We start from the raw sequence: 25,150 nt of genomic DNA, 5'->3' as shown, positions 1-25,150 counted from the left end.
AACCAATCACTTTCCTCTCTTCCTACACGTACACATGCCTTACATCCTCGATAAAAACTTTTCACTGCTTCTAACAACTTGCCTCCCACACCATATATTCTTAATACCTTCCACAGAGCATCTCTATCATATGCCTTCTCCAGATCCATAAATGCTACATACAAATCCATTTGCTTTTCTAAGTATTTCTCACATACATTCTTCAAAGCAAACACCTGATCCACACATCCTCTACCACTTCTGAAACCACACTGATGGTGTGAGAAGGAGATGGAGTGAGTATTTTGAAGGTTTGTTGAATGTGTTTGATGATAGAGTGGCGGATATAGGGTGCTTTGGTCGAGGTGGTGTGCAAAGTGAGAGTGTTAGGGAAAATGATTTGGTATACGGAGAAGAGGTAGTAAAAGCTTTGCGAAAGATGAAAGCCGGCAAGGCAGCAGGTTTGCCTCCCACACCATATATTCTTAATACCTTCCACAGAGCATCTCTATCATATGCCTTCTCCAGATCCATAAACGCTACATACAAATCCATTTGCTTTTCTAAGTATTTCTCACATACATTCTTCAAAGCAAACACCTGATCCACACATCCTCTACCACTTCTGAAACCACACTGGTGATGTGAGAAGGAGATGGAGTGAGTATTTTGAAGGTTTGTTGAGTGTGTTTGATGATAGAGTGGCAGATATAGGGTGTTTTGGTCGAGGTGGTGTGCAAAGTGAGAGGGTTAGGGAAAATGATTTGGTAAAGATGAAAGCCGGCAAGGCAGCAGGTTTGGATGGTATTGTAGTGGAATTTATTAAAAAAGGGTGTGACTGTATTATTGACTGGTTGGTAAGGTTATTTAATGTATGTATGACTCATGGTGAGGTGCCTGAAGATTGGCAGAATGCGTGCATAGTGCCTTTATACAAAGGCAAACGGGATAAGAGTGAGTGCTCAAATTACAGAGGTATAAGTTTGTTGAGTATTCCTGGTAAATTATATGGGAGGGTATTGATTGAGAGGGTGAAGACATGTACAGAGCATCAGATTGGGGAAGAGGAGTGTGGTTTCAGAAGTGGTAGAGGATGTGTGGATCAGGTGTTTGCCTTGAAGAATATATGTGAGAAATATTTAGAAAAGCAAATGGATTTGTATGTAGCATTTATGGATCTGGAGAAGGCATATGATAGAGTTTATAGAGATGCTCTGTGGAAGGTATTAAGAATATATGGTGTGGGAGGCAAGTTGTTAGAAGCAGTGAAAAGTTTTTATCGAGGATGTAAGGCATGTGTACGTGTAGGAAGAGAGGAAAGTGATTGGTTCTCAGTGAATGTAGGTTTGCGGCAGGGGTGTGTGATGTCGCCATGGTTGTTTAATTTGTTTATGGATGGGGCTGTTAGGGAGGTGAATGCAAGAGTTTTGGAAAGAGGGGCAAGTATGAAGTCTGTTGGGGATAAGAGAGCTTGGGAAGTGAGTCAGTTGTTGTTCGCTGATGATACAGCGCTGGTGGCTGATTCATGTGAGAAACTGCAGAAGCTGGTGACTGAGTTTGGTAAAGTGTGTGAAAGAAGAAAGTTAAAGTTAAGAGTAAATGTGAATAAGAGTAAGGTAATTAGGTACAGTAGGGTTGAGGGTCAAGTCAATTGGGAGGTAAGTTTGAATGGAGAAAAACTGGAGGAAGTAAAGTGTTTTAGATATCTGGGAGTGGATCTGGCAGCGGATGGAACCATGGAAGCGGAAATGGATCATAGTGTGGGGGAGGGGGCGAAAATCCTGGGAGCCTTGAAGAATGTGGGGAAGTTGAGAACATTATCTCGGAAAGCAAAAATGGGTATGTTTGAAGGAATAGTGGTTCCAACAATGTTGTATGGTTGTGAGGCGTGGGCTATGGATAGAGTTGTGCGCAGGAGGATGGATGTGCTGGAAATGAGATGTTTGAGGACAATGTGTGGTGTGAGGTGGTTTAATCGAGTAAGTAACGTAAGGGTAAGAGAGATGTGTGGAAATAAAAAGAGCGTGGTTGAGAGAGCAGAAGAGGGTGTTTTGAAATGGTTTGGGCACATGGAGAGAATGAGTGAGGAAAGATTGACCAAGAGGATATATGTGTCGGAGGTGGAGGGAACGAGAAGTGGGAGACCAAATTGGAGGTGGAAAGATGGAGTGAAAAAGATTTTGTGTGATCGAGGCCTGAACATGCAGGAGGGTGAAAGGAGGGTAAGGAATAGAGTGAATTGGATCGATGTGGTATACCGGGGATGACGTGCTGTCAGTGGATTGAATCAGGGCATGTGAAGCGTCTGGGATAAACCATGGAAAGCTGTGTAGGTATGTATATTTGCGTGTGTGGACGTATGTATATACATGGGTATGGGGGTGGGTTGGGCCATTTCTTTCGTCTGTTTCCTTGCGCTACCTCGCAAACGCGGGAGACAGCGACAAAGCAAAAAATATATATATATATATATATATATATATATATATATATATATATATATATAAAAAGATGTTCTGGAAGGAGGTAAATAAAGTGCGTAAGACAAGGGAGCAAATGGGAACTTCAGTGAAGGGCGCAAATGGGGAGGTGATAACAAGTAGTGGTGATGTGAGAAGGAGATGGAGTGAGTATTTTGAAGGTTTGTTGAATGTGTTTGATGATAGAGTGGCAGATATAGGGTGTTTTGGTCGAGGTGGTGTGCAAAGTGCGAGGGTTAGGGAAAATGAGTTGGTAAACAGAGAAGAGGTAGTAAAAGCTTTGCGGAAGATGAAAGCCGGCAAGGCAGCAGGTTTGGATGGTATTGCAGTGGAATTTATTAAAAAAGGGGGTGACTGTATTGTTGACTGCTTGGTAAGGTTATTTAATGTATGTATGACTCATGGTGAGGTGCCTGAGGATTGGCGGAATGCGTGCATAGTGCCATTGTACAAAGGCAAAGGGGATAAGAGTGAGTGCTCAAATTACAGAGGTATAAGTTTGTTGAGTATTCCTGGCAAATTATATGGGAGGATATTGATTGAGAGGGTGAAGGCATGTACAGAGCATCAGATTGGGGAAGAGCAGTGTGGTTTCAGAAGTGGTAGAGGATGTGTGGATCAGGTGTTTGCTTTGAAGAATGTATGTGAGAAATACTTAGAAAAGCAAATGGATTTGTATGTAGCATTTATGGATCTGGAGAAGGCATATGATAGAGTTGATAGAGATGCTCTGTGGAAGGTATTAAGAGTATATGGTGTGGGAGGCAAGTTGTTAGAAGCAGTGAAAAGTTTTTATCGAGGATGTAAGGCATGTGTACGTGTAGGAAGAGAGGAAAGTGATTGGTTCTCAGTGAATGTAGGTTTGCGGCAGGGGTGTGTGATGTCTCCATGGTTGTTTAATTTGTTTATGGATGGGGTTGTTAGGGAGGTGAATGCAAGAGTTTTGGAAAGAGGGGCAAGTATGAAGTCTGTTGGGGATGAGAGAGCTTGGGAAGTGGGTCAGTTGCTGTTCGCTGATGATACAGCGCTGGTGGCTGATTCATGTGAGAAACTGCAGAAGCTGGTGACTGAGTTTGGTAAAGTGTGTGAAAGAAGAAAGTTAAGAGTAAATGTGAATAAGAGCAAGGTTATTAGGTACAGTAGGGTTGAGGGTCAATTCAATTGGGAGGTGAGTTTGAATGGAGAAAAACTGGAGGAAGTGAAGCATTTTAGATATCTGGGAGTGGATCTGGCAGCGGATGGAACCATGGAAGCGGAAGTGGATCATAGGGTGGGGGAGGGGGCGAAAATTCTGGGAGCCTTGAAGAATGTGTGGAAGTCGAGAACATTATCTCGGAAAGCAAAAATGGGTATGTTTGAAGGAATAGTGGTTCCAACAATGTTGTATGGTTGCGAGGCGTGGACTATGGATAGAGTTGTGCGCAGGAGGATGGATGTGCTGGAAATGAGATGTTTGAGGACAATGTGTGGTGTGAGGTGGTTTGATCGAGTAAGTAACGTAAGGGTAAGAGAGATGTGTGGAAATAAAAAGAGCGTGGTTGAGAGAGCAGAAGAGGGTGTTTTGAAATGGTTTGGTCACGTGGAGAGAATGAGTGAGGAAAGATTGACCAAGAGGATATATGTGTCGGAGGTGGAGGGAACGAGGAGAAGAGGGAGACCAAATTGGAGGTGGAAAGATGGAGTGAAAAAGATTTTGTGTGATCGGGGCCTGAACATGCAGGAGGGTGTAAGGAGGGCAAGGAATAGAGTGAATTGGAGCGATGTGGTATACAGGGGTTGACGTGCTGTCAGTGGATTGAATCAAGGCATGTGAAGCGTCTGGGGTAAACCATGGAAAGCTGTGTAGGTATGTATATTTCCGTGTGTGGACGTGTGTATGTACATGTGTATGGGGGGGGGGCCATTTCTTTCGTCTGTTTCCTTGCGCTACCTCGCAAACGTGGGAGACAGCGACAAAGTATAAAAAAAAAAAAAAAAATATATATATATATATATATATATATATATTTTATCGAGGATGTAAGGCATGTGTACGTGTAGGAAGAGAGGAAAGTGATTGGTTCTCAGTGAATGTAGGTTTGCGGCAGGGGTGTGTGATGTCTCCATGGTTGTTTAATTTGTTTATGGATGGGGTTGTTAGGGAGGTAAATGCAAGAGTTTTGGAAAGAGGGGCAAGTATGAAGTCTGTTGGGGATGAGAGAGCTTGGGAAGTGAGTCAGTTGTTGTTCGCTGATGATACAGCGCTGGTGGCTGATTCATGTGAGAAACTGCAGAAGCTGGTGACTGAGTTTGGAAAAGTGTGTGGAAGAAGAAAGTTAAGAGTAAATGTGAATAAGAGCAAGGTTATTAGGTACAGTAGGGTTGAGGGTCAAGTCAATTGGGAGGTGAGTTTGAATGGAGAAAAACTGGAGGAAGTGAAGTGTTTTAGATATCTGGGAGTGGATCTGGCAGCGGATGGAACCATGGAAGCGGAAGTGGATCATAGGGTGGGGGAGGGGGCGAAAATCCTGGGGGCCTTGAAGAATGTGTGGAAGTCGAGAACATTATCTCGGAAAGCAAAAATGGGTATGTTTGAAGGAATAGTGGTTCCAACAATGTTGTATGGTTGCGAGGCGTGGGCTATGGATAGAGTTGTGCGCAGGAGGATGGATGTGCTGGAAATGAGATGTTTGAGGACAATGTGTGGTGTGAGGTGGTTTGATCGAGTGAGTAACGTAAGGGTAAGAGAGATGTGTGGAAATAAAAAGAGCGTGGTTGAGAGAGCAGAAGAGGGTGTTTTGAAGTGGTTTGGGCACATGGAGAGGATGAGTGAGGAAAGATTGACCAAGAGGATATATGTGTCGGAGGTGGAGGGAACAAGGAGAAGAGGGAGACCAAATTGGAGGTGGAAAGATGGAGTGAAAAAGATTTTGTGTGATCGGGGCCTGAACATGCAGGAGGGTGAAAGGAGGGCAAGGAATAGAGTGAATTAGAGCGATGTGGTATACCGGGGTTGACGTGCTGTCAGTGGATTGAAGCAGGGCACGTAAAGCGTCTGGGGTAAACCATGGAAAGCTGTGTAGGTATGTATATTTGAGTGTGTGGACGTATGTATATACATGTGTATTGGGGGGGGGTTGGGCTATTTCTTTCGTCTGTTTCCTTGCGCTACCTCGCAAACGCGGGAGACAGCGACAAAGTATAATAAATAAAAAAAAAAATATATATATATATATATATATATATATATATATATATATATATATATATATATATATATATATATATGTGTGTGTGTGTCTTTTTTTTATTTTGCTTTGTCGCATGTGTGTGTGCGTGTGTAAGTATGAATGGGTATATGTATATGTGTATATGTGTGTATGTCTGTTCCCAGGTGCTACCTTGCTGACACAGGAAACAGCATTCAAGTATCAAATACATGTGTGAGGACAATATGTGGTGTGAGGTTGTTTGATCAAGTAATGGAAGGGTAAGAGAGAGACATATGTGCATGTGTGGGCTTTTATGTATGTATATGTGTGTGTGGGTGGGTTGGGCCATTCTTTTGTCTGTTTCCTTGTGCTACCTCGCTAATGCGGGAGACAGCAACTAAGTATAATAAATAATAATATAAATATTTTCAAACACATTTGCCATTTCCTGCATTAGTGAGGTAATGTTGAAAACAGAGGACTGAGCCTTAGAGGGAATATCCTCACTTGGCCACCACAGACTTTTCCTTGGTTTACCCTGGATGTTTCCATTTCTCGCATCAGCAAGGTAGTGCCAGGAAACAGACAAAGAATGACCCATGCACTAATATAAACTCATGGATACATACTTGCTCATACACATACATATACACACATTTGCATATACATATCAACATATACACATATGCATACATATACGTATTCATACACAACCATATACATATATGCCCATGTACATATTTATACTTGCTTGCTTTCATCCATTTCCAGTGCCACCCTGCCCCACAGGAAACAGCATCGCCATCCTCTGTGTCAGCGAGGTAGTGCCAGGAAAACAGACAAAAAAGGCCACATTAATTCATCTTTCATATTTGAACACCTTTTCCTGCATTAGCTAGATAATGCTAGGAAACCACTGAAGAAAGGCTATATCTGCTCACATCAACACTTGAGCTGTCATGTATAGTGAACCAAAACCTCAGCTCCCTATCCACATCCAGGCCCCATAGACTTTTCCTTGGTTTACCCTGGATGTTTCACATGCCCTGTTTCAGAACAATGATAGCATGTACCACAGCATTTCTCTGTTTTTATTGACGTATTTGGTGACATTCCTTACATTTCCTTTTAAATCCAGATTGCCTTTGATGGTTGTATTGCCACTTTAGTGATGTCAGAAGCATTCCCCAAAAATGCTGGTACATACACTGTGGTGGCCAAGAACTCTGCAGGAGAAGGACAGTGCTCTGCTAATGTCTCAGTAAAGGTTAGTGCATTGGAATTATTGGGCTTGATTTACATGCTTTTATTGTCTTTGATAAAAATTTCTATATATGTTACTTCTCTGAAAAACCCTTAACTTAAATGGACTTCTTTTGATTCTGTTGGAGAAAATTTCTGTACCTATAATTGAATGATAGTTTCAATCTTGCATACTGCATTAAACTTGATGTAATCATTCAGTGCACTTCTTTATGATTTCTGGTTTCATGCATGCAGTTCATTCTGATTTCTGTCTGAGTGCCAGGCATCCCAGTTATTTTGATATATCTGTACTGCACATTTGAAAAGGTAACTAGCACTTTGCTGTACAAAGAAGGCTTTGCTGACAGATATTTTCTTTCATTTTTTTCACGTTTCATTGTGCAGTATGAGTCACCTCCCTTAGCATGATGCCCAAGGGCATTTTTAGTCATTCTTATTTTATCAACGATAATAAGGAAACTAACAGATACTATTCTCTCCGTATTTCCTAAAGGTTCCCACATGTTTTGAAAATATGAATTTCTAATCATTGAAGAAGAGCTGTAGTGATGTGAAATTCTTAGAAAGTTTCTTATCCCTTTTAGTGTCATGGATATCAATCTTTTATTATGAAACAGGGCCCCATGAACATCAGTTTACTCATATAATATCCCACCACACGTTGAATCCTGCACACACTGTCGGGTCTGTTGGCAGGCCATTTATGGTAGCCTGACATAAGGATGAGCAATTGGAGCTGCTTGAAAGCCTCATTAACCTGGTGGGTGGTTGCACATCAAAAGGGTTGTGGCTTGTGTTGATAGTTGAGAATGAATGAAATGTGAGCACATTTATTAACAAATAAAAATTACTTCTCATTTTGTAGTAAGTTAAGAAATCAGATACATTTGACCTAGTGATTAGCCAGAAGTGTTGTCACCTTCCCTGTATTTTTAGTAAGGAAGAACACAAGGAGCTAATTGTTATGATGAAATGGAAAGAGGACTGGTGCTGCTATGATGTCCCCACCTGTGAGGTGTTTACCATGCTTTTGATTAATGAGCTTCATCTATATCTTATGAGAGTACCTTTGAGCTTTTTGCAGATTGAAAGTTATTAGATGAGATGCTGTTATGTAGACTCCTTAGTTCTTTGTTCTGTGATCTCTTTGCATTCTTTCCTTTAAACAAGAAGTATCATGCATACCTGTAATTAAAGTGGGCTAGATCAGTTTCTGTTATTTGTATAATGACTTCCTTTCACCCTCCAAGAAACTCATCTTCATGTCCCATTCAGCAAGATATTAATTGTTATTTTGTTGAATATGGGATGTGAAGTGCTTTTGCAGTACACTTTCAGTGATGACTGTTAGCTGTTTGTCTCCAAGACCTGATGCAAATTCTCTAAGGTCCATTGGTGTACTGATATATATGTTAGTTTTATTGTTTGTAGTAAATAACATGCAGTAGATGCTCTCATTTCAGGAACTTGCTTGTGGGGTATGATCACCATTAGCTTTCTTTATTTGCATATCCAAAATAAACTGTAAGATGAAATGATATTATAGTGTCTCCATAATATTTTGGTATATTGTCATTAGGGTCGCATCCCTACTGAGACAAGTGATTCTGAGGTCACTTCTGATATTGATGTGGAGCCAGTGAAACCTACAGTGCAACTACCCCTCAAGGACACTAATATTAAGGAAGGCAAGACTGCCAGGCTTGACTGTGTTATCGTTGGGCAACCAGAACCTGAGGTATGTATTGCATTTGTACCACAGTATATCAATCTCTTTCCATAAGAAAAATCAATTTATAATGATTGTTTGAAAGATTAAGAATATTAAAGATCCTGCACGGAAAGAAAAACTATAAAAGTGGAAAATTAGATAATGAAGGTTAGGTTGAAAATTTTGAAGGCAACAGTGTAAATAACAGAGAAAAAGACTGTAAAGATAGTTGAAGACAAAGACATAGAGAAAAAGACTATCGAGATGGCTGAAGAAAATTTCTGTAAATAAACATGGTTCACAATATAGGCTGTATATTTCTGAAGCAGGCAAGAAATATATGGAAAGTAGTTGTCATTTCCCTTGTCACCTGGGATTTCTTAAATATTATTAATTTTTATTTTCTAATATACTTAGTCGCTATCTCCTGTGTTAGCGAGGTAGCATAAGGAAACAGATGAAAGAATGGCCCAATCCACCCATATTCACATGTACATACATAAACACCCACACATGCCCGTATACATACCTCTACATTTCAACGTATACATACATATACATATACAAACATATATACACATGTACATATTCATACTTGCTGCCCTCATCCATTCTTGTCGCCACCCGGCCACACATGAAAAACAGCCCCCCCCATGCACACGAGGTAGCACAAGGAAAAGACAACAAAGGCCACATTTGTTCACACTCAGTCTCTGGCTATCATGTGTAATGCACCGAAACCACAGCTCCCTTTCCACATCTAGGCCCCACAAAGCTTTCCATGGTTTACTCCAGACGCGTCACATGCCCTGGTTCAATCCATTGACAGCACGTTGACCCCGGTATACCAGATTGTTCCAATTCACTCTATTCCTTGCACGCCTTTCACTCTCCTGTATGTTCAGGCCCCAGTCGCTCAAAATCTTTTTCACTCCATCCTTCCATCTCCAATTTGGTCTCCCACATCTTGTTCCCTCCACCTCTGACACATATATCCTCTTTGACAATCTTTCCTCACTCATTCTCTCCATGTGACCAAACCATTTCAATACACCCTCTTCTGCTCTCTCAATCATCCTCTTTTTATTACCACACATCTCTCTTACCCTTTCAGTACTTACTCAATCAAACCACCTCACACCACATATTGTCCTCAAACATTTCATTTCCAACACATCCACCCTCTTCTGCACAACCCTATTTATAGCCCATGCCTCGCAACCATATAACATTGTTAGAACCACTATTCCTTCAAGCATACCCATTTTTGCTCTCTGAGATATCGTTCTAACTTCCACACATTCTTCAACACTTCCAGAACCTTCTCCCCCTCCCCCACCCTGTGACTCACTTCCCCTTCCATGGTTCCATCTGCTTGAATATATACACCATATATCGATAACATCTTCCACAAAGTATCTGCGTCAGCCCTGTCATATGTTTCCTTCGGAGCCATATGACTCTACTCTTTTTTGAATATTCCTTTCACAAATTTTTCGAAACAGACATTTGATTCATGCATCCTCTAACACTTCTGATGTCACCTTATTTTTCTGCAGTCTGGTGCTCTGTGCATGTTACTGCCCTTTCAGTCACCACTTTCTCGTGCAACTTACCAGGGATGCTTGACAAATTATACCTCTGTGATTTGAACATTCTGTTTGTACCCCTTGCCATTATGCAATGGCACTATATTGGCATTCTGCTAATCCTCAGGTACCTCACTTTAAGCCATACACATATTGATAATCGTAACCAATCAATAAACACTTTTGTCCCGTTTTTCAGAGAAATTCAACTGTAATCCCATTCACTCAAGCCACTTCCCTGTACTTCATTTTATGGAAGACTTTCACCATCTATTCACTTCTCATCAAACCACTTGCCATGACTCTCTTCCTTTGCATATCTCCACATCCCAAATACCCCAAAGTCTACCACCCTTTTATCAAACACATTCAGCAGTCCTTCACAATACTCACTTCATCTCCTCTTCACTGCTTCTTTGCCTGTTACTACTCACCCATCTTCTCCTTTCACTAATTTTCCCATTCAATGTATTGTTATCCTAATAGTCCTACCTCCTTCCAAAACATTTTCTTATTCACTCTAAAGTTTGGAAATACCCTTTTCACTCCAGTTCTCATTTGCCCTCTTTTTTAGCCCCTGCTCCTTCCTGTGTAATTCCCAATTACTCTCATTTCTTTCATGTAACACTCATACAACCCCCTTTCCTCTTTTACCAATAGCTTAACTTCCTCATCCTACCTCACACTACCCTTTTTCACATGCCCACATCCCACCTTTAGCAGGCCACACTTTTCTCTCACATATGTAAGCACTGCCTCCCTAAATTCCTTCCATTCTTCACCCACTCAGTTTCATATACTCTTACTTCTTCCCATTCTTCACCTGATCTTTCCAGGTATCTCCTCACTCGAGTCTCTTTTCCAAGCTCACCCACTTTCACCACTCTTTTCCCACACATATGATCTCGTCTTTTTTTAAGCCTTCTACAGATTTTCACCCTTGCCTCCACCAAGAAGTGATTAGACTTCCCACCTGCTGCCCCTATCATCACATGTACCTCTGAAAGTTTTTCCTTAGCATGCCTGTCAATTATGACATAATTGAACTTTAAGAAAGTTGAGTGTTTTAGATATCTGGGAGTGGACTTGGCAGTGAATGGAACTATGGCAGCAGAAGTGAAACATAGGGTGGGAAAGGGGGCAAACACTCTGGGTACACTGAGTGGGTGGTTTCACTGAGGACAACTTTGGGTATGTTTGAAGGTCAATTAGCGAATAGGGCTGTATGGCTTTAAGTGATTACTATTTGTGATTGCTATTTTTGTGTTACAGTGAGAGGGTTTTACACTTGTATTGCTCTGTCTCTTAACCTTTTACACTTGTGTTGCTCTGTCTCTTGATTTTGTATGTATGTACCATGTCTTTACTCCTCTGTAAGTATGCTCACTTAAACACAAACCCTACCCTATGCCAGGCTCAAATGCAAGAGCTTGGAAGAGGGTAGATATGCTAGAAATGAAATGATTAAGGACAATATGTTATTAAGAGGATTGGTCAAGTAACGAATGACAGGGTAGGAGAGATGTGTGGTAAAGCAGGGTATATGTGAAGGAGCTAAAGATATGCAGAAATGGTTTGGACATATGAGGAAAATGAGTAAGGGATGTATGTGTTAGGATTAGAGATAGCAAGGAGGAGGGGAAGAATGAGTGTGAGGTGTGAGGTGGAAAGATGGATTGAAAGATATCTTGTGTTGTTGGGGCTTGAACATGCAAAAGAGTATGAGGTGTGCTTGGGATAGAGCAAATTGGAATGTTGTGGTATATAGGGGAATGTGTACTATCAGTGGGCTGATCCAGTGCATCTGAAGCAATCAAGAGAAACCAAAGAAAGGTCTGTGGGGCTTGGCTGTGGATAAGGGGCACTGGTTTTATTTCACTATACATGACAGCTAGAGAGTGGATGTGAGCAAATGTTAACCTTTGATTAACCTGATTCTAAGTAACATCGTATTTTTTCTTTCAATAGGTCATATGGTATCATGATGATAAACCAGTGAAAGAATCAAATGACTTCAAGTTGTTGTTCCATGGAGATCGCTGTTCGCTTATTATTCAAGAAGCATTCCTTGAAGATGCTGGTATATACAGAGTAGTTGCCATGAACTCAGCTGGTGAGGCATCAACAGCATGTTTCTTAAACGTTGAACGTAAGTGAAGAAGAGTAAATTTTTGTTTGATTTGTATTTCACAGGGATGAGTTGATTATTGCTTATGCTAAATAACCCATATTTCTTTGTAACTGAAGGCTTTGACTTGAAAATGGTGAATTTATATGTTATGTACATTGGAATTTTAAAACTAGTGTTTTGTATATATAATCTCATGTTTATCTTCAGCTACCCCTGAGCTAATTGCACCTCCTGCATCAGAGCCTCCTACATTAGCACCTAGATTTTCCAAGTTGCTCACTGACAATCATGTCACAGAAGGGAATCCAGTCACTCTTCGAGCCACAGTCACAGGCCAGCCTAAGCCTACAGTTGCTTGGTTCAGGGATGGTATGCCCCTTATTCCAGATAATGAATTGCAGGTAATTATGACTTTTTGTAAACTTTTTGTTGTTGGGAAGTGGTTTATTAGATCTGACAGTTAGAGAGTGGATGTATATAATAAGTAAGGCTGTTTTTTGTTAAGGCAGGTGTTTGCACTGGATATTGAATTGCTATTATTATTATTTTATTTCTATGTATTTATTATACTTGTTCTTTCCTGTGTCACCATGGTAGTGCCAGGAAACAGACGAAGAATGGCCTATCCATTCATATACACACATATGTACATTAATGCCCATACATGTACATATACACATTTACATACATATACATACACATTCAAAGACATATACATATATACAAATGTACATATTCATACTTGCTAGCCTTCATCCATTCCTGGTGCTACCCCATCCCACAGGAAACAGCATCGCTACCCCCTGCTTCAGCGAGGTAGCGCCAGGAAAACAGATAAAAAAGGCCACATTCGTTCATGCTCAGTCTCTAGCTGTCATGTGTAATGCACCGAAATCACAGCTCCCTATCCACATCCAGGCCCTGCAGACCTTTTCTTGGTTTACCCCAGACATTTCACATGCCCTGGTTTAGTCCATTGACAGCACGTTGACCCCGGTATACCACATCGTTCAAATTCACTCTATTCCTTGCACGCCTTTCACCCTCCTGTGTGTTCAGGCCTTGATCGCTCAAAATCTTTTTCACACTATCCTTCCACCTCCAGTTTGGTCTCCTGCTTCTTCTTGTTCCCTCTGCCTTTGACACATATATCCTCTTTGTCACTCTTTCCTCACACATTCTCTCCATATATCCAAACCATTTTAACACACCCTCCTCTGCTCTCTCGACCACACTCTTTTTATCTTTTTATTTCCTCACATCTCACTTACCCTTTCTTTACTTTCTCAGTCAAACCACCTCACACCACATATTGTCCTCAAAAATTTCATTTCCAACACACCCACCCTCCCCCGTACAACCATATCTATAGCCTATGTCTCACAACCATATAACAATGTTGGAACTACTATTCCTTCAAACATACCCATTTTTGCTTCGAGGTACCAATCTCTCCTTCCACACATTCTTCATCCCTTCCAGAACCTTTTCCCTCCTCCCCACCTTGTGACTCACTTCTGCTTCTATGGTTCCATTTGCTGCTAAGTCCACTCCCAGACATCTAAAACACTTCACTTCCTCCAACTTTTTTTCCATTCAAACTTACATCCTAATTAAATTGTCCCTCCACCCTACTGAACCTGATAACCTTTGTTATTCACATATCCTCTCAACATTCTCCTTTCACACACTTTTCCAGTCTCAGTCACCACCATCTTTAGTTTCTCACTCAAATCAGCCACTAGAGTTGCATCATCAGCAAACAACAGCTAATTCACTTCTCAGGCCTCTCATCCCCAACAGACTGCATACTTGCCCCTCTCTTCAAAACTGTTGCATTTACCTGCCTAACCACCCCGTCCATTAACAAATTAACCATGGGGACATCTCACACCCCTGCCGCAGACCAACATTCACTGGGAACCAATCACTCTCCTCTCTTCCTAATGGTACACATGCCTTACATCCTTGGTAAAAACTTTCCACTGCTTCTAGCAACTTACCTCCCATGTCATATACTCTTAAGACCTTCCACAAAGCATCTCTTACCAACCCTATTCTATGCCTTCTCCAGATCCATAAATGCTACATACGTATCCATTTGTTTTTCTAAGTATTTCCCACACACATTCTTCAAAGCAAACACATGGTCCACACATCCCTACTGCTCTTCCCCAATCTGATGCTGTGTACATGCCTTCACCCTCTCAATCAGTACCCTTCCATACAATTTCCGAGGAATACTCAACAAACTTATGCCTCTGTAGTTTGAACACACACATTTATCCTCTTTGCCTTTGTATAGTGGCACTGTGCCAAAAATCAGGCACTTACCATGATCCATACATACATTGAATATCCTTACTAACCAATCAACAATACAGTCACCCCCTCTTTTGATAAATCCTACTGCAATACCATCCAAACCCGCCTCCTTGCTAGGTTTCATCTTCCGCATAGCTTTCACTACTTCTCTCGTAATCTAACCATTCTCCCTGACTCTCTCTGCCAGCAAAATTTTAATGTTTTTTTTTCTGTTCCATGAACTAAGATAGATGGACCTTGCAGTACTTTTTATGTCGAATTTGCATCTGCTTTTAGAATTTTTCTGTCAAGCATGGTTTTTAAGCGACAGTGGAATTTAAGTATACAATGTGTATATTATTCATAGACAAGGCTAGTATTACACTTAAGAACTTGCCTCTAAAATGTAGAAGTGTATGAATTTTTACTATATTTGGCCTCTGGAACTCTTCCTTAGTGTCCAGCAGTAATCTGCCAACATAGAGGGGCTCCACTTTCCTTAGTACTGCTTTTCCATGTCCAAAATGTCCTGGTGAAATCTTTCACCATGCTCATCACTGCCTGCCCCAAGATTTTCCAGGATAAAGTCTTAGTGCAAGTCCAAAAAGTGAATTTTTAGACTCTTATTGCATCCCTGAGCTTTATATGAAGTCAGTAGATCTTTTACATCACAGTAGTTGTCTGATCTGTGATTCCCCAAAACATCTGTGCAAACTCTCTTAAATGACAGCCATACGGTTTTTGAACTTCATTTAGCTCTTCATCAAACTTTTCATCTCAAAGCAGTTTCCTGATCTATGGTTCTACAAAAATACTGTCCTTGATTTTTGCACCTCTGATTTTGGGGAATTTATTCCTCAAATATGTGAATCCATGGTCAGATTTATCCATACCTTTGACAAAGTTCTTTATCAACCCGAGCTTTTTGTGCGAAGGAGGCATATAAATTTACTCAGTATCAACAAGAGGAGGATTGATAACATTCTTTAATGGAGTCATTAATGTTCATTTTGGCCATATTTTCTTTGCATCATGATTTTTCTTGTTCCTGCTTTCCCGCTCACAGAGGAAACAACAAAACGTTTTGTAATCAAGTTGCATTCCGAGTAAAAGTGCCACAACTTTTAGGTCACCACATACATTCCACTTAAAGTCCCCATACTTAATTTTTTCCAAAAGAAGCTTCATATTATTTTACAGTTACTTCATGTTAGCTGCATAAGCCAGAGGAACGGAAGGAAACTTATTTCCGTTTTGGAGTAGAACTGCTTTTAAGCTTACTTTTAATGAGGAGTCAATAAACAAGCCCCTCTCATCTGAGTTATATTTGTGGCTAAGTGCCTTCATAACAGAACGAACGTCATTGCAAAAGACCAGATGCAAAAGACCAGACCATCTTCAAGGGAGAATAATTCTTTTGAAAAGGACATGGTGATCATGATAAATATATCTATTTATATTTTGCTTTGTCGCTGTCTCCCGTGTTAGCAAGGTAGCGCAAGGAAACAGACAAAAGAATGGCCCAACCCGCCCACATACACATGTATATACATACATGTCCACACACGCACAATATACATACCTATACATCTCAATGTACACATATATATACACACACAGACATATACATATATAAACATGTACATAATTCATACTGTCTGCCTTTATTTGTTCCCATCGCCACCTCGCCACACATGGAATAACAACCCCCTCCCCCCTCTTGTGTGCGAGGTAGCGCTAGGAAAAACACCAAAGGCCCCATTTGTTCACAGTCAGTCTCTAGCTGTCATGTAATAATGCACCGAAACCACAGCTCCCTTTCCACATCCAGGCCCCACACACTTTGCATGGTTTACCCCAGACACTTCACATGCCCTGGTTCAATCCATTGACAGCACGTCAACCCTGGTATACCACATCGTTCCAATTCACTCTATTCCTTGCACGCCTTTCACCCTCCTGCATGTTCAGGCCCCGATCACTCAAAATCTTTTTCACTCCATCTTTCCACCTCCAATTTGGTCTCCCACTTCTCCTCGTTCCCTCCACCTCTGACACATATATCCTCTTGGTCAATCTTTCCTTACTCATTCTCTCCATGTGACCAAACCATTTCAAAACACCCTCTTCTGCTCTCTCAACCACACTCTTTTTATTTCCACACATCTCTCTCACCCTTACATTACTTACTCGATCAAACCACCTCACACCACATATTGTCCTCAAACATCTCATTTCCAGCACATCCACCCTCCTGCGCACAACTCTATCCATAGCCCACGCCTCGCAACCATACAACATTGTTGGAACCACTATTCCTTCAAACATACATATTTTTGCTTTCTGAGATAATGTTCTCGACTTCCAAACATTCTTCAAGGCTCCCAGAATTTTCTCCCCCTCCCCCACCCTATGATTCACTTCCGCTTCCATGGTTCCACCCGCTGCCAGATCCATTCCCAGATATTTAAAACACTTCACTTCCTTCAGCTTTTCTCCATTCAAACTTACCTCCCAATTGACTTGACCCTCAACCCTACTGTACCTAATAACCTTGCTCTTATTCACATTTACTCTTAACTTTCTTCTTTTGCACACTTTACCAAACTCAGTCACCAGCTTCTGCAGTTTCTTACATGAATCAGCCACCAGCGCTGTATCATCAGCGAACAACAACTGACTCACTTCCCAAGCTCTCTCATCCACAACAGACTTTATACTTGCCCCTCTTTCCAAAACTCTTGCATTCACCTCCCAAACAACCCCATCCATAAACAAATTAAACAACCATGGAGACATCACACACCCCTGCCGCAAACCTACATTCACTGAGAACCAATCACTTTCCTCTCTTCCTACATGTACACATGCCTTACATCCTCGATAAAAACTTTTCACTGCTTCTAACAACTTGCCTCCCACACCATATATTCTTAATAGCTTCCACAGAGCATCTCTATCAACTCTATCATATGCTTTCTCCAGATCCATAAATGCTACATACAAATCCATTTGTTTTTCTAAGTATCTCTCGCATTCATTCTTCAAAGCAAACACCTGATCCACACAGGCCCCGAAGGCTCAGATTGGGGTATCATGATAAAAACAAACATTATATTCATTCTGGAGAAGGTTCCAGCCCTTTAACTTGGAACCCAAAAATACAGCTTGCTTCTTAGACAAATTTAAATTATGGACAAGATCATTAAGATCTTGACTCAGTAAATGTGGTTCATTTGAAGAACAGCTTGCTTCAAATGTGGGATCAATATTTTCCTTTACCTGGTCTACTTTCTCATCATCAGACTTTGTGTCACTTACTGTCATGTTTCTTGGAGGCTCTGGCACTGGAAGTTCTTGACTCAGAGGTACTGACCTCATAACAGGTGGTAAATTAGTATATTTAACAGCATGCTTGGATTTTGATGTTATGCCATTTATATATGTCAGGTAGAAGTAGCAATCCAAACCATGATCTTTGGGTTCTCTCCAAACCATTGGAATGGCAAAAGGTTTCAGCATGAACCTTTTGCCCTTGCTGTGAGATGCCTGACACATATGACACAACAAATATGGAGGCCCAACTTTTATCCTGGTCACCCACATCACAACCAAAATAATGCTTATAGCATTTTTTAATGAGGGGAGTGAAAGAACATTTTTGCGATATGATTGTCAATTCACCACAGATGTAGCAGAGAGAATTTGGACTATTTGCACAGTTTCTCAGCATTATAATGGTGGATGGGGTATCAGCATGACACCTGAATACACAAAAGCACAATATGTCAGAAGAGTGGAAAAGACACTGTTTGCTCATTGAATTCTGGCCTACAACTTACAGAGAACTGCTACTCAGATAAGGGCACTGTTTAAATGTCCCAACATTTCCAGTCATGTTTCCATAGGCCCCTTGGTGACTCATTTATTTAGGATTGTGCTGTCAAAAAGAAGCTATTGCTGTTTACAGACAATGAAAATAGCTGTGTTTGTTAAATATTTTCTTTCAAATGTCCAATAGAGCACTGGTACATATATACTGTACGTAATGATATGCGAGTATGCTGGAACAAAAAACTTGGGTGGTACAGAAATTCTGAAAACGTATTTGGATTCAATGAGCAAAAATACATAAGAAACAGAAATTTTTTCATGGGATAAAATCTTTGTTGGCCAGTGTTGAGTATTCCTGGAAAATTGTATTGGAGGGTATTGACTGAGAGGGTAAAGGCATGTACACAGCATCAGATTGGGGAGGAGCAATGTTGTTTCAGAAGTGCTAGAGTATGTGGATCAGATGTTTGCTTTGAAGAATGTGTGTGAAAAATTCTTAGAAAACAGTTGTATTTGTATGGAGCATTTATGGATCTGGAGAAGGCGTATGATAGGGTTGATAGAGATGCTTTGCTGTAGGTGTTAAGAATATATGGTGTGGGAGGTAAGCTGCTAGAAGCAGTGAGAAGTATTTATCGAGGGTGTAAGGCATTTGTACAAGTAAGAAGAGTGGAGTATGATTGGTTCCCATTGAAGGTCAGTTTGAGGCAGGGGTGTATGATGTCCCCATGGTTGTTTAATCCATTTATGAATTGGGTGGTTAGGGAGGCAAATGCAAGATTTTTGGAGAGAGGAGCGAGTATGCAGTCTGTTGGGAATGAGAGGCCCTGAGTAGTGAGTCAGTTGCTCCCAATGATACAGCACTGGTGGATGATTCATGTGAGAAACTGCAAAAGTTGGTGACTGAGATTGGAAAAGTGTGTGAAAGGAGACAGTTGAGAGTAAATGTGAATAAAAGCAAGGTTATTAGATTCAGCAGGGTTGAGAGACAAGTTAGTTGGGATGTGAGTTTGAATGGAAATAAATTGGAGGAAGTGAAGTGTTTTAATTATCTGGGAGTGAACTTGGCAGCAATTAGAACCAATGAAGTAGAAGTGTGTCATTGGATGGGGGAGGGGGCGAAGGTTCTGGGAGCATTGAAGAATGTGTGGAAAGAGAGAATGTTATCTCGGAGAGCAAAAATGGGTATTTTTTATAGAAAAGTAGTTCCAACAATATCATATGGTTGCGAGGCATGGGCTATAGATAGGGTTGTACAGAGGAGGGTAGATGTGTTAGAAATGAAATGGTTGAGGACAATATGTGGTGTGAAGTGGTTTGAGGTTATCAATTTTAGAATTTATATTAGAGATTTATTTTTATATGTATTTTTCTTATGTTTCAGATTCATGAGAGTTCAGATGGTAGTGTCAGTGCCACGATTCATGCGACAACTCTTGACCATACTGGTCAGTATGAGATTGTAGCCTCTAACACTGCAGGAACAGCTAGTTGTGTAGCTTACCTCAGCGTTGAGCCTCGGCTGCCCACACCTCCACCTGTAGAACAAACAAAACCACCTGTTTTCACCAAGCTTATTTCTGATACCACAGTTACATCAGGAAGCGATGTCAAGTTTGAAGCTGAAGTTGAGGGGCTTCCCACACCCACGGTGAGTGACAGTAGCTGTTACTTGAAGAGAGTTTCTAATGTTACTGGTAATTCAAATACTTTTGTGTTAATAAATGGTGATTCTAATGAGGACTGTAATGCAGGACAAGTAGATTACAATCGTACATGCTCAATTGATATGCAGGAAGTAGATGTATCAAATCATAGTGATACTGATTTGGGAACTGAAGTTAATATTAGAAGAAATATGAGTGTATTGAAGAAGGATGAGCTAACTAATATGATATCCAAGTTCAACCATTTAGATTTTTCATTCTCTGCAGAAAATGAAAATAAACTAGCTGGTAGTATATTAACTCAAGAGGAGAAAGAAACATGTGATGATATTAGTGAGTTGTCAAAATTTCATAATATGAAGGTATTGGATTTTGATGCTTACTCTCGCTTGTTAATGGAAAACATGGTTGTATATGGTTCTCTTGATGATGATAAAAGTACAGAATCTGCAGCAGGATTTGATCAGTTTCATAAATTCAGTGATATTGAAGTCATGACTTCTGAGAACTATTCTAATTTAATGATATCTGAGAATGAGTTAACAGAAAGGTCATCAGATAACAGTGATACTGATGGGATGGATAAATATAGTGAAACAACAACACCAAGTCATGAGACTACCATTCAGAAGCCTTCTCACTTCTTTGATACAGGGATAAGTGAAACTTTAGAGCCTATTAGACTTGCAGATTTATGGAATTTGATTAAGGATAAGTTGCCTGATCCAGAGACACAAAGATGCAGTGAAGATACAAAAGCTCAGCAGGAATTTCCTTTTAAAGAGGATGCTGAGATTAATAGATCTGTATCGCAGAGTTCTGATGGAGATCCAGAATCAGGGTATTTTTCTGGAAATTTCTCCTCAAATACTATTGGTTCAGAAACTACTGTTGGGTCACCAAAGTCTGGAAGATCACAGAGAAGTAGTTATGTGGTGTCCTCTTCCTCGGAACCTTCTAGAAGGAACAGTTTGAGTGAGGATCCTTCTACTATTTCCAGAGAATCCATAGATGTGGAGCACACATCATTATGGAGCATTCCAAATGAAGCTACTTCTTCATCAGATTCTTATATTACTATGAATGATTGTAATGTCTTTTCAAAATCATCATTCAAAAATTTTAATGAAAATCAGAGAACTTTAGACACATTGTTGCCTGAGAGTCTAAAAATGCATAGTGAATCCAAAAAATTATATGGCACAAAACTAAAACCTATCATAGAGTGTCCCATGGATTCTGATCCAGATAGTGATAGTGAAACTAATGCAGTCTATGTAACTAGAGACAAATATGAGGATGCTTACATGTCGAATGTTGACTTATCCTTGGATAACCCTACAGATGGGCATTCATCAAGAACCTTTATTCCTCAAACAAATGACGACGAAATTCCTGTGTATAAGCTGGCCAATAAGTGTTCTGCACAGAATGAACAAGTTCATGGTAATGTGGAAATAACCATAAACCGGTTTCTTACTCCTACGCCAGAGCATGTTTCAGAATTTCTGAGGTGCCCCAGCAGTTTGTCTGTAATTTCAGAGGAAAGTTGTAATTCAGATAATGAAGAAGTTTTGTTTGCTATGAACGACTTTGATACTGTTGAATATGAAACCCCTTTGAGATCTTGTAAAACATATATCTCAGCAACTGAAAATGGTACACAAACAGACCTTAGTTTTTTCTCCAAGAATGTTCAAGTTAAAGAAGAATTATCATTCACCAGTAATTCAGACAGGCGTGAAATTGAGAGACGAGAAAGACGAGCTGCACGTTTGGCAAGACTTCGAGAATTAACTAAGGTTTTGGAGACTCCATCAAAGTTATCAGGAACTTGTCCCAAAATGGTAACTGAAATTGACTATCATTCTCAGATTATGACTCCCTATTTAGACACTACTAAATCATCTGTTGATATGAATGTTTTAACAAAATCATCTGAAAATTTTGCTGATATTAAGCAACTGATAACAGATTTAGGAGATGCAAAGCCACAAGAAGATTTGCATTCACAAGAGAATGTTGATCCAAAGGAATCAAACAAAGCTATATTATTCATAATCAAGACAATTGAGAAACTTTCTCAATTAGAGATAAAGAAGATAATCTTGGAGAAACTCCAAGCATTGATTGAAGTTGGACAGGCATTAATCAGAGCATATATATTCCCGTTTTCTCATGCAACTATTATTGATCTTGATAATCCATCTTTTATGCAACAATCTTATGAATCTTTATCTGCAACAGCAGCGCATAATTTGGTATTTGAGACATGCCTCCATGCGACAAGAGGTCAGGGGGCAATCCTAGATGGAGAATGTGTAGATCAGGATACACCAGGCATGATTCAAGCAGGCTACTATCTTATTTATATTTTGTACTATAAGAGACATTGAAAAGAAATTAATGTCATAAAAAAAGAGAGTACAGAGTATTTATTATTCATCATTTGATCTTGAAAATCATAGGCTTGATAATCATTGAAAGAATTTACAAAAAATTTCTAGTAGATCGACTGAAAACGTTGAGAGATATAACTCTATCTGGAAGATTAAAAAACTTATGGTACGGGAACACTAAGGTCATTTCTTTTTCAAGGTTTCTCACAAGGTTTCAAGGAGAGCAATAGGATTTTCTGAGATTCCATTAAGTTTTCAGAAAACTAAGGATTTCAGGTAGGTTGGCTGAAAACTTTCCATAGCAAATATAATTTTTTTCCTGTTTATGAACACACTCTTGATACTGATTTATACAGTGCTTTCAATAGTTTCATATGGTTCTTATAGCAATTACCAGTGTTACTGAACTCTGTTAGCGTGAGGTTACTCTGCATGTGAAAAGTCACCTCAGTTAAGGCATTATGATTGGGAGCACAGTCTTATCAAAGAATATCTCACCCCAAAGTAGTCCATATTTCCTTCCTACTGTAAGTAGCATCACTATGGGCTGCAGGAGCCTTTGGAAATTGATCCTGGGTATCATCAGGACTCTTTCTTAGTAAGATGTCTTAGAGTGATTATAAATGAATAAGATAGCAATAACATTACACCACATTTTCACTCATTTATGTAAAGACCTCTGGTATTTTATTACTTACCATAGATTATTAGATATTTATTGGCTATTGCTAAGGGTAAGTTGGTATAAATCCGACATAGCAGAGGACTTTAAGCTTCAAGGATGGCATACTGCTTGTTATGTGATTCTTTAATATAGTTGCTCCTCACTTTTATTTGCCCTGTTTTTCATTGTTACATGTTTTTGTTGTATAGAAATTTAGATTTAGTGGACAAATTCCAAGAAATTTCAAACTAACAATATGTATGAATACTTTTAGAAAATATTTATTTATTATATTTATTTTGCTTTGTCGCTGTCTCCCGCATTTGCGAGGTAGCGCAAGGAAACAGACGAAAGAAATGGCCCAGCCCACCTCCATACACATGTATATACATACACAGACATATACATATATACACATGTACATAATTCATACTTGCTGCCTTTATTCATTCCCGTTGCCACCCTGCCACACATGAAGTGACAACCCCCTCCCCCCGCATGCACGCGAAGTAGCGCTAGGAAAAGACAACAAAGGCCACATTCGTTCACACTCAGTCTCTAACTGTCATGTATAATGCACTGAAACCACAACTCCCTTTCCACATCCAGGCCCCATAAAACTTTCCATGGTTTACTCCAGACGCTTCATATGCCCTGGTTCAATCCATTGGCAGCACGTTGACCCCGGTATACCACTTTGTACCAATTCACTCTATTCCTTGCATTCCTTTCACCCTCCTGAATGTTCAGGCCCCGATCGCTCAAAATCTTTTTCACTCCATCCTTCCACCTCCAATTTGGTCTCCCACTTCTTTTCGTTCCCTCCACCTCTGACACATATATCTTCTTTGTCATTCTTTCCTCACTCATTCTCTCCATGTGACCAAACCATTTCAAAACACCCTCTTCTGCTCTCTCTACCACACTCTTTTTATTACCACACATCTCTCTTACCCTTTCATTTCTTACTCGATCAAACCACCTCACACCACATATTGTCCTCAAACATCTCATTTCCAGCACATCCACCCTCCTCCACACAACTTTATCTATAGCCCACGCCTTGCAACCATATAATATTGCTGGAACCACTATTCCTTCAAACTTACCCATTTTCGCTTTCCGAGATAATGTTCTCACCTTCCACACATTTTTCAACACTCCCAGAACTTTTGCCCCCCTCCCCCACCCTGTGACTCACTTCTGCTTCCATGGTTCCATCTGCTGCCAAATCCACTTCCAGATATCTAAAACACTTCACTTCCTCCAGTTTTTCTCCATTCAATCTTACCTCCCAATTGACTTGTCCCTCAACTCTGTTGTACCTATTAACCTTGCTCTTATTCACATTTACTCTCAGCTTTCTTTTTTCACACACTTTACCAAACTCAGTCACCAGCTTCTGTTTCTCACCCGAATCAGCCACCAGCGCTGTATCATCAGCGAACAACAACTGACTTACTTCCCAAGCTCTCTCATCCACAACAGACTGCATACTTGCCCCTCTTTCCAAAACTCTTGCATTCACCTCCCTAACAACCCCATCCATAAACAAATTAAACATCCATGGAGACATCACACACCCCTGCCGCAAAACTACATTCACTGAGAACCAATCACTTTCCTCTCTTCCTACTCGTACACATGCCTTACATCTAAAAACTTTCCACTGCTTCTAACAACTTGCCTCCCATACCATATATTCTCAATACCTTCCACAGAGCATCTCTATCACCTCTATCAAATGCCTTCTTCAGATCCATAAATGCTACATACAAATCCATTTGCTTTTCTAAGCATTTTTCACATACGTTCTTCAAAGCATACACCTGATCCACATATCCTCTACCACATCTGAAACCACACTGCTCTTCCCCAATCTGATGCTCTGTATGTGCCTTCACCCTCTCAATCAGTACCCTCCCATATAATTTC

At 40.2% G+C, this 25,150-nt stretch overlaps 1 protein-coding gene across 1 annotated transcript in view; it reads left to right on the top strand.

Annotated features, from left to right (window-relative positions):
- LOC139757885 (uncharacterized) overlaps nt 1-25,150 on the top strand; it is a 686,077-nt gene that overhangs the window by 450,422 nt on the left and 210,505 nt on the right. The window contains 5 exon segments of the mRNA XM_071678807.1: nt 6,789-6,917; nt 8,496-8,654; nt 12,185-12,365; nt 12,555-12,748; nt 19,870-20,136. Coding sequence (XP_071534908.1) covers nt 6,789-6,917; nt 8,496-8,654; nt 12,185-12,365; nt 12,555-12,748; nt 19,870-20,136 — 930 coding nt within the window.

This window comes from Panulirus ornatus, chromosome 28 (assembly GCF_036320965.1).
Source record: "Panulirus ornatus isolate Po-2019 chromosome 28, ASM3632096v1, whole genome shotgun sequence".
In the NCBI taxonomy this organism is placed as follows: Eukaryota; Metazoa; Arthropoda; class Malacostraca; order Decapoda; family Palinuridae; genus Panulirus; species Panulirus ornatus.
This window is presented reverse-complemented; position numbering and strand designations above follow the sequence as displayed.